General features: G+C 34.6%; 3 protein-coding genes and 1 long non-coding RNA gene across 7 annotated transcripts in view; 2 read left to right on the top strand and 2 right to left on the bottom strand.

The window, feature by feature from the left end:
- The window catches only part of LOC107626004 (geraniol 8-hydroxylase), a 2,816-nt gene extending 1,627 nt beyond the window's left edge, over positions 1–1,189 (bottom strand). Inside the window, exon 1 of the mRNA XM_016328766.2 lies at positions 196–1,189. Coding sequence (XP_016184252.1) covers positions 196–1,101 — 906 coding nt within the window. The 5' untranslated portion in view covers positions 1,102–1,189. The remainder of the gene's footprint in view (positions 1–195) is intronic.
- Positions 3,383–5,440, top strand: LOC107628553. Of its 3 annotated transcripts, none has more exons than XM_016331190.2 (4): positions 3,383–4,078; positions 4,173–4,236; positions 4,429–4,504; positions 5,150–5,440. In XM_016331190.2, exons 2-4 carry the CDS (start codon positions 4,179–4,181, stop codon positions 5,373–5,375), a joined length of 360 nt encoding a protein of 119 aa, XP_016186676.1. In that variant the 5' UTR covers positions 3,383–4,078; positions 4,173–4,178; the 3' UTR covers positions 5,376–5,440. The 3 variants fall into 3 exon arrangements, with proteins under 3 accessions (XP_016186676.1, XP_020972021.1, XP_016186677.1); XM_021116362.1 differs by having other exon boundaries at positions 3,383–4,057; XM_016331191.2 differs by having other exon boundaries at positions 3,383–4,052.
- Positions 6,244–7,058, top strand: LOC107626010. Its single transcript, XR_002358027.1, has 4 exons — positions 6,244–6,415; positions 6,542–6,623; positions 6,713–6,880; positions 7,029–7,058. It is a non-coding gene; the product is annotated as an uncharacterized LOC107626010 (long non-coding RNA).
- LOC107626007 (geraniol 8-hydroxylase) overlaps positions 7,419–14,766 on the bottom strand; it is a 17,285-nt gene continuing 9,937 nt past the window's right edge. Inside the window, exons 3-4 of one of the 2 annotated variants that reach the window (XM_021116363.1) lie at positions 8,424–9,247; positions 7,419–8,101 (exon numbers count right to left, since the gene is read on the bottom strand). In XM_021116363.1, the coding sequence (XP_020972022.1) occupies positions 7,478–8,101; positions 8,424–9,122 (1,323 nt within the window). In that variant the 5' untranslated portion in view covers positions 9,123–9,247 and the 3' untranslated portion in view covers positions 7,419–7,477. Of the gene's footprint in view, positions 8,102–8,423; positions 9,356–14,766 lie in introns of those variants that run through there. The other variant, XM_016328770.2, reaches the window with a different exon arrangement.

Here is a 14,766-nt window from a genome sequence, read left to right on the forward strand (position 1 = left end):
GTACCAAGTTAAAAATTAATGTAATATACTTTTGTCAATTTTAATCATATAATTAGTACAATTAAAATTTCATAGATTTAGTGCACGCAACTAATGTAGAACCACTTTATATTATGATTTACATAAGTCCTACGTTTATTTCTTTTTCAAACTTTATTATTATTATTATTTCATAAAAAAGAAAAAGAAACTAACCATAAATAAATGTGGCACATGAGATCTAGTAACTTCAGAATTGCCTTCCAAAATGAGATCTACCACAGAATCTAACACATCTTTGCAATCCTTAGACCCCATTCTCAAACTTCTTGATTGCAATCTTTCTTCTACAAGACCATCAAAAAAATTAAGTAGCTTCCCAAAGTAAACTTTCTGTCTTGCGCGCGCACCTTGCGGATCAAGCAACCGAAACATTGGAAAGAAGTCAACAACATTAGGTCTTCCAACTTCTTCCATGACACCCCAAATAACATCCTTGAACTCTTGTGACTTTTGAGAAGTGTAATGAGCCAAATCCATAGAGAAAAAAGTGTTTGATATCGAATTAAGCACGGTAGTAAAACAAACATCACCAATATCTAAAGTTTCTCCCTTTTCACTTTTTTCCTTCACAAAATCCAGTAATTCACGAACCTTCTTTCGACGAAGAGTAAGAACCTGTGTCGAGTCTAGATTTTGTGTTGAGAACACTTTGGTTGCGCAAACTTTCCTAAGACTCCTCCATTGAGATGTTGGTGGCAACCATACAACTGAAAATTTGTGGTGGTCATGTGCTGTAGCGGAATCTGGGATAGTCCTATTGGAGAAGATTTGGTCATGTTTATGGAGCACTTCTTTGGCTAATTGTGGAGATGAAATAACTATGGTGGTTATGTTACCAAGCTTCATAGCCATGATGGGTCCATAGGTTTGAGAAAGTTTAGCAAGTGCTTGATGAGGTTGATTACCAAAATCTAAGATGTTTCCTATGATTGGAAATGGGTTAGGCCCTGGTGGAAGTTTGAGGGATTTGGGTGATTTTTTTTTTACTAAGTTTGAGATTAGGACATGAATACTTACCAACACAAAAGACAATAGAAGAAGCATTGAAACATAGTCCATTGAGCTATTAGCGCTAGCTACAATAATATTATTTTTTATTGCTAGCTTCTTGCTTGTGTGTATTAGTGAGAGTTTCTCTATATATATAGAGTTATTTTCCGTCCAATCAATCAACCAATTAATATCAACATCTATATATATAGAAAAGTATAGGTAGACAATAAAAATATTAGACATTGTGATATATTGAATATTCAATTCATTAGATGTTCAGATGTTCAATTCACGAAGTGTACAGATGATTATACTAATATTAAGATTTATGTGTATAATTTAAAGTATAATGTATTTTACTTAAATTGAGCTAATTTTAAAAGCTTATTATTTATACTGTTTAAAAAATTTATTGATTACCTAACATATCCCTATATATACACACGATATATACGCATACACACATTATCTCTATCCTTATCCGATCCTTATCAATAACGTAGTATCCACAAAAAATTTATTCACAAATAAAATATGAAAAACTTTGGCATAAGTCAGGATGATGTGAACAGATCCGAGGATGGAGAAAAATGATTCATGTATGCGTAGGAGAAAATTTTGCAAATGATTTTGTATTTTATTGTTCACAAAAAGTAACGTTTGGTGGAGAGATAGAGACGGAAAGACTAAGATTAAGAGATAGAGATTGACATAAATCTCAGTATTCTGTTTGGTGCAAAATGGAAGATAAAAATTGAAACAAGAATGAAATTCTAATTTAATTTGCACAAAAAGTAAAATTGGAATTAATTAATTGAAATGAGGATATTTTAGGTATAAAATGTTATTAAAGTTTCAGTTTTCATCTCTAAAAATTTTAGTCTCATATGTTCCTACTTTTTGGAGGTACTAAAATACTGAAATTTTGGAAACGGAAACAGAAATTTTAGTACCAATCTCTGAACCAACAAACATGATACTGAATCTTAGTCTCTCAGTCTCTGTCTCAGTACCTCAAAACAAATACTACCATCTCACTACCATCTTTTTTAGCCTCTCAGTCTCAGTCTCAGTCTCTCAATTCTTTGCAGTGTACTCAAGCCATCTTGTTTGATGCTCCTCTTACGTTCTAACTGATCAAGTTCATAAAATCACTAACCATAAAAACCAAGCTTGATGATGGAATGGCAACACCCATCTCTCACATCGAGGGTCCTTTGTCTCCCATCTTGGCAGTTCCTTCCAGAACAGCACTTCCTTCCTGTTTAGTCTCATCTTGCTTGTTTCCACCGACATGATCGGTTGGTGAACTCTGAAGAGAGGGAGGTCTCCGTCTCTTGTGATTCGAACTAATGGTCGGTGTCAAGAAAACAGGTGCCACGCCCCCTTTGCTCATTCTCGAAGAACTCCCAAAAAATGAAGGTTTCTTTGTGCGTGTTGCCTTGCCTTTTGGAGCAGGCTTCTTGACCTCTTTATCAACTAATAATGGACCCTTAACAACCCGTGTTGGTTTCTTATCAACATTGGGCCTTCTAAGAATAAAGCCTCTTTTTGAGCCTATCTTAGCTTTCCCTTTTTTGGTAACCGTAGTCCACTCCCCATCAATAGGTGCATTAATATCTTCCGAAATCTCATGCAACGTTCCCCCAACAAGATCCGCATGTTCCATATTCAACATAGCATTGACTCATGCGTTTTCAAACTCAAAATTCTGGTGCACCGTTTTCTCTGCCGATTTGACCTTGGTGGTTGCTAATGGCTCGCCTTTTCCCCCATCTTGTTCCTTCCGTGACGATGCGGCGGTCCTTTCCACCGGTAGAGTCTCTTCCTACCTCTTTGCCTTCCCACAATCTCGGGTCACATGCCCAAAGCAATTGCATTTTTCGCAAATGAGATGCAGGTTCTCGTATTCAATGGCGTATTCAAAGCCATCAACCAGAATCTTGCGTATCACAGATTGGCAGAGATTGATTTGAATGCACGCTCTTGCATATTTGCCACGCTCAGCTGACTTGGTGGCTAAATCAACCTTAATCGGCTTTTCCTTAATCAACCTTAATTGGCCGAGATTGATTAGAGATTTGGCCACGTTTTTTCTTGCTACGCTTAAAAAGCATGGCGAAAGGGGTCTATAGCTACGCTTTTATGAGGGTGGCAATTGATTCGAGATTTGACCATGCTTTTTGTTGTCACACTTAAAAAGCGTAGCCATAGAGAAAAATAGGTACACTTTTAAAGCGTGGTGACAATATTTTATTATAGTGACATTTTAAAAGCGTAGCGATTTCCTACAACTCTTTTGGCACGCTTCAAAAGCGTGGCCAAAAAGATTGAAAAAAAAATGTTTCGAACAGAATATAATTACTTAATTACATTGCACACCATCTTTCAAAATCTCTTTCTCCTTAGAATCCTGAAACTCTTCGAACCTTTTGTATTCAAGGAAGGCCCTTCGAAAGAAACCTAAACTCTTCCAAAGACCCCAGGGTAGTACTCGGCGACCCCAGCAATCCGAAGAACATCGTCCGGGATCCCTGTTCCGCAACACTAACCTTACTCGTTTTTAATTAACAAACCCTAACCTAACACCGACCACATGGGCCCCCTTTCCCCTCACAACAGCACCGCATCCTCACTCCCCCTTTTCCCCTCTCCAACGCACACAACACAATACACACACGCACCACCTCACCCACGCGGAAGAGGAGAGCTTGAGGAAGGAGACGCCGCCTTGCTGCCATCTCCGTCGCGCCCAGCCCGCCGCCATTGTTGAGTCAAACCCGAGAGAGAGGGAGAGAGTGCGACGATGAGAGAGGAGGAGCCGTCACTAAACCATCGCTACCGCTGGAGGAGCTTCGCGCTTCGTCGTCGCCGAGGAGGGGAAAGAGGAGCTGCTCCTGTCGCGTCAGTCACTGTCGTGCTTCCTGGTTGCCGACGAGGGAGCCACGAGAACCGTTGCCGTCGCGGAGGAGGGGGACACGCGAGAGGGAGCTGTCACGGTGGTCGCCATCGTCACTGTTGAGTACCTGTTCATGCTTTTTCAGTAAATCTTCGATCATCATTTAATCATTTATTTTGAATATTACAATAAATATGTGCTTTTAATTGTTATTACTCTTTAATTTTCCAATTGAAAGGAACCGATGGAAGGAGAGAACCGCAGGTACCGTCAAGTTCCCGAAGAACAAGGTTACTCGCAAGGTTTGGCTTCTCATCTAAACAAAATTCATTTGTGCTTCTTTGTTTATGTTGTTTATTCTCTGATTCATTTGTTTATTATTTTCAAGTTTAACTCTGTTTATTCAGCTTTTTGTTTTTCGCTATTTGAATCCACTTGCTTTTTCTAGATTGAGATATATAAATTAACTCATTTTTTGATGTTGCTTGTTGTAGAGTTTTCTTCTGCTGCAGCAGATTCCATTCATTCAGTCTTATGCTGGAGATGTCAACCAAGTTACCCACATTTTTTGTCAGTGTTTTTGTTGGGTTATGCAACTTATTTGTCTCGTTTTGTTGTTATTGGATTTAATACTTTGTATGGTTTATTGTGGATCTTCCAAATAATACTTTGTTTAGATTAGAAGCTTAGTTGTGCATTATTTCTCACTTGATTTGCTCTTTTTTCGTTGAATCGCCTAATCCTCTTACTGTGTGTTTTATGCTGCATGTGAAACCAATCTGTGGTTGCAATATCTTTTGGGTTTTACTATTCTATCACTGAAAAATCAGGGTTTCAAAGAACTTGTTTATTGTGAATGAATGGAATAATAAAATGGTGCAAGAACAATGAGAAGTCCTTTGTTTATCTATAGAAATGGTTGGGACTTGGGAGGGGGTGATATTTCTTATGGCTTATTTTGCCTAGGCACAAATTCAGTCATAGCTTTAATATCATTAACCTTTTAGATTTTCATTTCACTATGTTGCTGCGACTCATCATGGATTGTGTTTGTTTTTGTGAGTACATACATATCACATATGCTTGATTATAAATAGGTGCTGGTGGGAAGAATATGCTAGTGCACCCTGTTTAGTTTGAAGTTAGAGTTTATAATCCTTTGATATCTTTAGTTCTCTAATGAAAGTCTTAAAACTTGGCTTGACTTGCTTGCAGATTTTCATGTTTGTATGATCATATATTTGCCGAGAATTTTAAGATTATGAGTAGAGGTAGAGGAAAGGGTAAAAAGCTAAATGTTAATCATGAAGATGCTGGAAGTGGTGAGGATGAAAAGCTTCCCACACAAAAGAGAAGAAGAAGGCCACAAAAACCTCTTAAAGATGAATTTGATGACGAAGAAGTTGAAAAAGTAGAGTGCTTACGTGTTTACGTGTTTTGAAATGTAGCTAATTTCTTTGGCATAATCCGGCCAACCAATAACACAAGATCTTCTTTCTAGTGGTGGTGAGTTTTTGTACTTCTAGATTTGTTTGCCGTTGTTTGGTTTGAATATATATTTTTTTTAGTAGTTGAAGACTTCATGATGGCTGTAAGTATTTTCTAACTTTTAGTATTATTATGGTAATTGATATCTTAATGTTTATTTAGGGAAAGTGCTTACTATTTGGTTTTGTTTATCCAGAAGAAAAGGCATAAAGAAAAAGAAGTTGATTCAAATGGTAATTCATTTCATTTTTCAACTATTGACAATCGTTTCTATAGTTTCCTTTTACTTTTTGTTTTGCTGCTTCTTTGCTATTTTCATTTCTTTGCTATAATTCTCAGTTTCTCGCATTAAAAGTTTTAAAAAGAAAATTCAGTTCAATTAGTGCTCTAAAGAAATTCTTTTAAAATACAAAATTGTTCATGTATTTGATGTTATTAATTAAAATCTAGCATTTTTTCTACTGTTAAAAATAGCTATTACCAAAGAAAGGGTAATGCTCAAGCACTCTAATGATTTCACTGTCACTTTCTTTGCTTCGCACAATTGTTGGATTGGATCACATGGCATGGCATGTTGGTAAATGGTAATTGATGCATGTGCTGCTAGTTTGGTAAATGGTAATTGATGTATGAGCTGACTGTGATTCGAAACTAGTTTTATGGAATACTTTTAACCAATTAATTCACACAAAAAGGTTTGAATTTCCTCTGTACATTAATTAAAGTTTGNTCTCTCTCTCTCTCTCTCTCTCTCTCTCTCTCTCTCTCTCTCTCTCTCTCTCTCTCTCTCTCTTTTTTCTCCTTTTCTCTATTGGGTTGATTCAGAGAAAAAGTGATTAGCTTGCCTTGGCTTCTGGAGAACAAGGAGAATCAGTTAACAATGTTGGAAATAAAGTTGTTTTGGGATCCAAATCACATCAGTTTTCATGTGTAAATAGCACCAATACGATGTATGTAGATGAATTCGACTCTTTTGTGACAATGCTAAATATTGTATGCTCTTTTGCTCCCTGTGTTATTTTGATTTATTTCTCTCACTTGACACTTGTTTTGTTGACAGACATACACTTATAATTTGATATTTTTGTTGATGTGATTTTGTTATTTAAATTTCTCTAGGCCATGATCTAGTTCCATCTCCATGACTATGCAAAGATCAGTTTTGGAACCCCTCTTTCAAAATATTGAACCCATATATGAGGTACATCATATATCATATATTATTTAATGTTACTTGTTTTCAGAAGGTAGATTGATGTGTTCCTTTGTTTTACTCTATTTCTTGTTTAGGATCCTTTCACATCTTGCTAACTATAAGAGCATGTTGGAAGTCTTTGAAGCCGGTGGAGATTTTCATTCAAGAACTGCAATGAATATGTATCCGTATATTCGTGATGCAGTTAATGAGAAGCATGTGCTTCTTGAGTGGCATCTTAACCCCCAGTTCCACTCTTGAAGGTAAATCCACAGTTATTTAACCATCAGTTTCCTATAGTCATAAAGGATCTTTTGGATCATTTTTGCTATAACATTATATCAAATCATTTAGTTTGCTATTATACTTTTCCTTTCTCAATATTTGATTAATGAGAGTGGTTGCAAATAGTGAAGGTCGTGATTTTATTATTCAATCTTTAAAATTTTAATACATTTAAAATATACAAAAAAAAATTTAAAAATATTTGATAATCAAAGAAAATTAGGCAAAACAACCGTAGTTGATTTTATTTAATCCTATACGAAACTTAACATCAACTCTTTGTTTCTATTCTAAAACCAAAACATTAAACCAAAATATAGACTAGCATTATAACCAATATGATCGATGCCTATACGGGATTTATTTAATTATATGAATATATCTCGAACAAATTTTAAAACGCACGAGATACAATAAATAATTAATTTAAAATCAAGCTAAAAGCCTAAAACATAAAGATAAAACAACATAGGCAACTATAAACCGGTTAACTATAACAAACTTCTCAACAATTAATATTGGGTCTAATTTTCACAACTTTATTTTATTTATTGTCCAAATTAAATTTACATATATCACTTGATATTGTTATGCATGGAAACAGGAATAACTTGAAGAGGTTGTGCCTTGTGCAAGGTTAATCCGTATTTCTCAGACATATCCATCTCTTCTGGCTTTACATTATTTGGAAGCTTCCAATCATATTCAAATAAAAGAGAAGCTAACACAAAGTGTATACTCCTAAACCCTAATGGTAATCCAGGACAAATTCTTCTTCCAGCTCCAAAGGGAATTAGCTCAAAATTTTGTCCCTTAAAGTCAATTTCACTTTCCAAGAATCTTTCAGGCATGAATTCATTAGGATTGGTCCAAACACTTGAATCTCTCCCCATAGCCCATACATTTGTTAGGATTTGTGCATTTTTAGGCACCATGTAGCCACATAGTTCAACATCATCTTCTGGCCTATGAGGCACTAAAAATGGGGCAGGTGGATGCAAACGTAAAGTTTCCTTAACAATTGCTCTTAGGAAAGGAAGCTTTGAAATATGTGATTCTTCAAGTTGTTGTTCACCTTTGCCAAGGACTTGTTCAAGTTCTTCTCTAACTTTCACTAGTTTTTTAGAGTTATGGACTAGTTCGGTCATTGCCCACTCTATTGTGCTTGATGTTGTGTCTATTCCAGCCACAAATAAATCCTAATAATATCATTAATTATTAGTAAAAAAATCCAAAAGATAGATGAAATGTATTGTAAGGTTTATTGACAAATCATTGATGAGAAAGAGATTGTTGATCCTCTTAATGATAGAGACAAAAGATTTTTTCATTCATATATAATAAAGTTTGAAAAAGATTAGATGTGAGAGAATTAGATACATCTTTCTCGTATCTTTTCTATATTTTTTCATTCATACGTAATAAAGTTTGAAAAATATTAGATGCTAGAGAATTAGATACATCTTTCTTGTATCTTTTATATTATTATTATTATTATTTCATAAAAAAAAAGAAACTAACCAGAAATAAATGTAGCACATGAGATCTGGTAACTTCTGAATTGCCTTCCAAAATGAGATCTACCACAGAATCTAACACGTCTTTGCAATCCTTAGACTCCATTCTCAAACTTCTTGATTGCAATCTTTCTTCTACAAGACCATCAAAAAAATTAAGTAGCTTCCCAAAGTAAACTTTCTGTCTTGTGCGCGCACCTTGCGGATCAAGCAACCGAAACATTGGAAAGAAGTCAACAACATTAGGTCTTCCAACTTCTTCCATGACACCCCAAATAACATCCTTGAACTCTTGTGACTTTTGAGAAGTGTAATGAGCCAAATCCATAGAGAAAAAAGTGTTTGATATCGAATTAAGCACGGTCGTAAAACAAACATCACCAATATCTAAAGTTTCGCCCTTTTCACTTTTTTCCTTCACAAAATCCAGTAATTCACGAACCTTCTTTCGACGAAGAGCAAGAACCTCTGCGGAGTCTAGATTTTGTGTTGAGAACACTTTGGTTGCGCAAAATTTCCTAAGACTCCTCCATTGAGTTGTTGGTGGCAACCATACAATTGAAAATTTGTGGTGGTCATGTGCTGTAGCAGAATCTGGGATAGTCCTATTGGAGAAGATTTGGTCACGTTTATGGAGCACTTCTTTGGCTAATTGTGGAGATGAAATAACTATGGTGGTTATGTTACCAAGCTTCATAGTCATTATGGGTCCATAGGTTTGAGAAAGCTTAGCAAGTGCTTGGTGAGGTTGATTACCAAAATCTAAGATGTTTCCTATGATTGGAAAAGGGTTAGGCCCTGGTGGAAGTTTGAGTGATTTTTTTTGGGCTAAGTTTGAGATTAGGACATGAATAGTTACCAACACAAAAGACAATAGAAGAAGCATTGAAACATAGTCCATTGCTATTAGCGCTAGCTTCTTGCTTGTGTGTACTAGTGAGAGTTTCTCTATATATATAGAGTTATTTTCCGTCCAATCAATCAACCAATTAATATCAACGTCTATATAGATACACACACGGTATACGCATACACACATTATCTCTATCCTTATCCGATCCTTATCAATACGTAGTATTCACAAAAAATTTATTCACGAATAAAATATGAAAAACTTTGGCATAAGTCACGATGATGTGATGAACAGATCCGAGGATGGAGAAAAATCATGCATATGTATGCGTAGGAGGAAATTTTGTATTTTATATTGTTCACTTTATGTTTTAAAAAAGTTAGGCCCTACTCTCTAGATTGTGATAAAATAATAAATTGTCCTTACTTAAAGATTTTTATGGGGTCATATATAACTAGTGATGATGATGTCGTTATATATAATGAAAAATGTTATGAAAATATTTTTTTATCGATATTAGATAATATTTTTAGTTAACATTTTATTTATATATTATTAAATTTAAAATATAAAATATTAGTAAAATATTGTGATTGAGAAAGGAAAGCCATCCATAAGTAAGATGTGTCTCTACAAGAATAACATAAGTAAGATTAAATCGTTTTACCAATTATTTGCAATGTACTCGAGCTATCTTGTTTGATGCTCCTCTTATGTTCCAATTGATCAAGTCCATAAAATCACTAACCATAAAAATCAAGTTTGATGATAGAACGGCAACATCCACCTCTCACATCGAAGGTCCTCTGTCTCACATGCATCTTGGTAGTTCCTTCTAGAACAGCACTTCCTTTCTGTTTGGTCTCATCTTGCTTGTCTTCACCGACATGATCGGTTGGTGAACTCTGAAGAGAGGGAGGTCTCCTTCTCTTGTGATTCGAATTAATGGTCGATGTCGAGAAAACAGGTGTCACGCCCTCTTTGCTCACTCTCGAAGAACTCCCAAGAAAGGAAAGTTTTCTGTGTGTGTTGCCTTGTCTTTTGGAGCGGGCTTCTTGACCTCTCTATCAACTAATAATGGGCCTTTAACAACCCGTGTTGGTTTCTTATCAACATTGGGCCTTTTAAGAATAAAGCCTCTTTTTGAGCCTATCTTAGCTTTTCCTTTTTTGGTAACCGTAGTCCACTCCCCATCAATAGGTGCATTAATATCTTCCAAAATCTCATGCAACGTTCCCCCCACAAGATCCGCATGTTCCATATTCAACACAGCATTGACTCCTGCGTTTTCAAATTCAAAATTATGGTGCACCATTTTCTCTGCTGATTTGACCTTGGTGGTTGCTGATGGCTTGCCTTTTCCCCCATCTTGTTCCTTCTGTGACGGTGCGACGGTCCTTTCCACCGGTAGAGTCTCTTCCTCCCCCTTTGCCTTCCCACAATCCTGGGTAACATGCCCAAAGCAATTACATTTTTCGCAAATGAGATGCGGGTTCTCTTATTTAATGGTGTATTCAAAGTCATCAACCAGAATCTTGCATATCACAGATTAGCCGAGATTGATTTGAATGCACGCTCTTGCATATTTGCCACGCTTAGCTGACTTGGTGGCTAAATCAACCTTAATCGGCTTTCCCACCGCTCTCGCTATGTTTAAGATAGCCTTCTCACTATAATACCAGATGCTAAGTCCGGTGATTCTTATCCAAACTAAAGTAGATCCAAAGGAATCCTCACATGGACGGAAAGAAGGGCACCACGGCTTTACCGCCACATAATTTCCCGTTATCATCCACGGACCGCCTAGAAGAACTCTCTCTATTTTCCCATAAGTCAAACTTGATGAGGAAATAACCAAAACCAACATCCAAAACCTCATAATCGCCTTTGGTTCTCCAAACTCCTCTCAACTTGTGTGTGATAACAGTATATGTAACACCCTACCACACAGAGCCTTATGCTTAACTCATAAAACAAAGGTGGCGAGGTATTAGGACCTCTAAAAATAAAATTTAGCATATATAGTAGTGTAAAAAAAGTGGTTATAACTAGGAGCCTTTGAAGAAAAAAAGGGTAAAACAAAATTGCAAATTGAAAAGCGCAACACTTCGATCAATACCGTAACGAAACAGATAAAGGATAAGCTAACGCGAGTATATAAATAAAAGAGTGCCAAAAATACGGATATTAAGACTCGAGACCTGGTTTGCAAAGATAACCGGTCTGAGCATAGAAGTATACATATATATATATAAAGTAAGGAACCCAAAAGACGAATTACAAAACCTGTTCTCCAAAATAACCTCTAAGAGGAGTCAACACAGTATATATGTATATAGTGGAGATAATAGGTATCTAAGTAAGAACATAAAAACCAAAATAAAGTCCCGAGAGCTAAGGATCTTCGCTAATACAGAAGTCTCCAGCGTGCCTCAGCGAGGAACCTCACGTCCTGCATCTGAAAACTACAAAATTCGCATGGATGAGAACCGGAGGTTCTCAGTATGGTAACAATACCCACATATCTAACATGTAATGGTCCTGGGAAAGCCGAAGGCAATCCTAGAACTCCCAACAGATAATCAAAGCTTATAAACGGATTAAACCATGAATGAAATATGCAACTAGCTAGAGATCTTCAGCCTAACTAGTACTCCCCTTTCCAATTCCTCTGAACCTCCAACTGCCATCAGTAATATAATATCGCAAACACAATTATATCAACAAGAAAATGTACAAATAGAAAGCAGATATGGCAGTTAGACAATTAGCAAGTAATATGCAGTCAATTAGGCATTTCAAACAATTCACATATAATGCATATGATGTATGCCAGTCCTAGCGGCTGATGAGTCTCATCTGTCAGTTATAAAGCCATCCCGACAAGTCCTGGTAGCTAACCATTGGACTGTCCATCTGTCGTGCATCCCCAACTTGAGTTATTCTCAATCATAATTATCAATACATATACACAACACCCACACTGGTGTTTATCCATGGGGGCGAGCTCATCCGAAACTTTCACAGTGTCCGGCCACACTTACGACATAGGGTCAGTAGAGTATCGAGTCCGGAGCACGTGGTGGCTAGCCACTGCTTTCACCCAGGAAAACTCGTATCTTAGATAGTGAAGTGCAACATTCACATTTCATTCAATAAGCATATATGCAAACATACTCAGCCATATAATCATTCGCTGGCGCTTCGCAGTTCTAAATTTGTTGGATCTGACTATTTGTTGTTGTTTTGTTTTTGGGTTCTGATCTGATACTTGTATACGTTCTAATTTGTTATTTTGATTTTTAGCTTTGATTACTGATTATTTGTTCTTGGTTGTGAGTTTTGTTTAAGGTTTTGGATCTGATTATTTCTTTATTTTGATTGTATGTTCTGTTCTGAGTTTTGCTTAGGATTTTGGATCTGATTACTTCTTCTTTGGTTGTGATTACTAATCATCTATTATTTTAATTTTTTATTATTTATTCTTGATTTGAGTTCTGCTCTGGTATTTGATTTTAGAGTATGGATAGAAGTTTAGAACGGGATATTTTTTCGAATTATTTGAAAAATTAAAAAAACTGAATCGAACCAAATCGATTTTAATTGGTTTGATTTGGTTTAGTTGGTGTTGATAAAAAATCGAACCAAACCAAACTAAAAAATAAATATAAAATTAGATTAAATGACTTTTTCTCAAATAATCGAATCAAACCGCACAGCAACCGAGCTTGCAATGATATTTATGGCTTTATGCATAGGGAATAAAAGCAAGGCAATCTACTCCCAATTAAGTAACTAACTTTTCATACTATACGTAGGAGTAGTAATCAAGGATTTTAAATAATCTTGTTGGAAATTAACTTTTTTTTAAATATTAAAAATTAATATTTTTCATTAATATTAGTTAATATTTTAGCTTTTAGGTTAAAATTTTATTTGTATACCACTATTATTAGTTATATAATATTGTTTTTGATATTTTTTTAGAGTTAAAATTCATATTAGTTCCTGAAACTTTACTCTAACTTCTATCTAATTATAAAAATTTTAATTTATTTAATTTAGATTCTAGATGTGACTTTTGTGATTCATATTAATCCGTAATCCATAACCCACACATTAACATTGTGGAGATACACTACACCAGTTCTAACAAATAGCGACAATTTTAGAACCAGATAGCGATGGTTTTTAACATATTATGGCGGTTATGTTGCCAAGCTTTAAACATATTATGGGTCCATAAATTTGAGAAGCATGGCAATTAGTGCTTGGTGAGGTTAATTGCAAATAAGTTCTAGGATGTTTCCTATGATAGGAAAGAGCCTAGGCCCTGCTGGAACTTTAGGATATTTAATTTATTGGGTGTTTTAATGCCTATATTTGATATTAGGACATGAATTATTACCCATACAAATGACACTAGAAGAAGAAGAGCAATATAATACATGATTATTATTTAGATATGCAACCATTTTTTTTTTTTTATCAAAATAGAAATACTCGAACCCGCGACTTTTTAGATGAGTATGAAGAGACTATGTCATTTGAGTTATAACTCATTGACATGCAACCATTTCTTCTCTTATATATTCAAAGGTTATCTATATTTCATCATTTCAATGATTAAACTTAATTGACCATATTAAGCATAGATTTGATTTGTTTTTATTTTTCAATTTATTTTATTATTCATTATTCACTAATACTAAAAAAATTTTTAAAGCCAATAATTTTTAATATTTTTAATTATTATTTAATTAATATAAATATTAAATTATTTTTAATAAATAAATTTTATTAATTTATATGTACAAATTTTAAAAAATATAAATATAAAATTATATTAATTTATGTATATAAAATTTTAATAAATATAAATATAAATAATTTTTTTATATGTAAAATATATATAATATAAATATAAATTATTATTAATTAAATATTAATTAAAAATAATAATATTTATTGATATGGTAGCATTGTTCCACTAAAAATATAAATGATAAAGTTCTGCATATCTTGACTATATGTTACGCCCTGAGAGTCATAGGATGTATAAAAGGCTTAACTAAGTTGAATAAAAATTTCAATGTTAGGCCTTCTCTTTGACAAATTGATGCTAATAATAATCACAACATATACAGGCGGCGGGAATATTATTGTATTTAGTTCTTGCTATGAGCTAGCGCTTTTAAAAGATAAGTATGCATTGTTCTTTTTTAGTTTTAATCTTCACTTTTCAAAGGAAAAAAAGAATTGTTATAATATGGGAGTCACTCCCTCGCCTTTGAGCAGAAGTTATTGTTGTCATAACTCATACCCACCAACATAACTAAGTAGTGTCACACCCTTTTCATTTAATTTAACTTTCTTTTTCTAGAATATTATTTTCTTAAATGCACTACTCTATAGGATATAGTTACTTTTTTTGTAGTTTTTATTTGTCATTTTTGTTTATATGATGGTGAAGTTACAAAATATTTAGCCATAT

The sequence above is a fragment of the Arachis ipaensis genome, chromosome B02 (assembly GCF_000816755.2).
Source record: "Arachis ipaensis cultivar K30076 chromosome B02, Araip1.1, whole genome shotgun sequence".
NCBI lineage: Eukaryota > Viridiplantae > Streptophyta > Magnoliopsida > Fabales > Fabaceae > Arachis > Arachis ipaensis.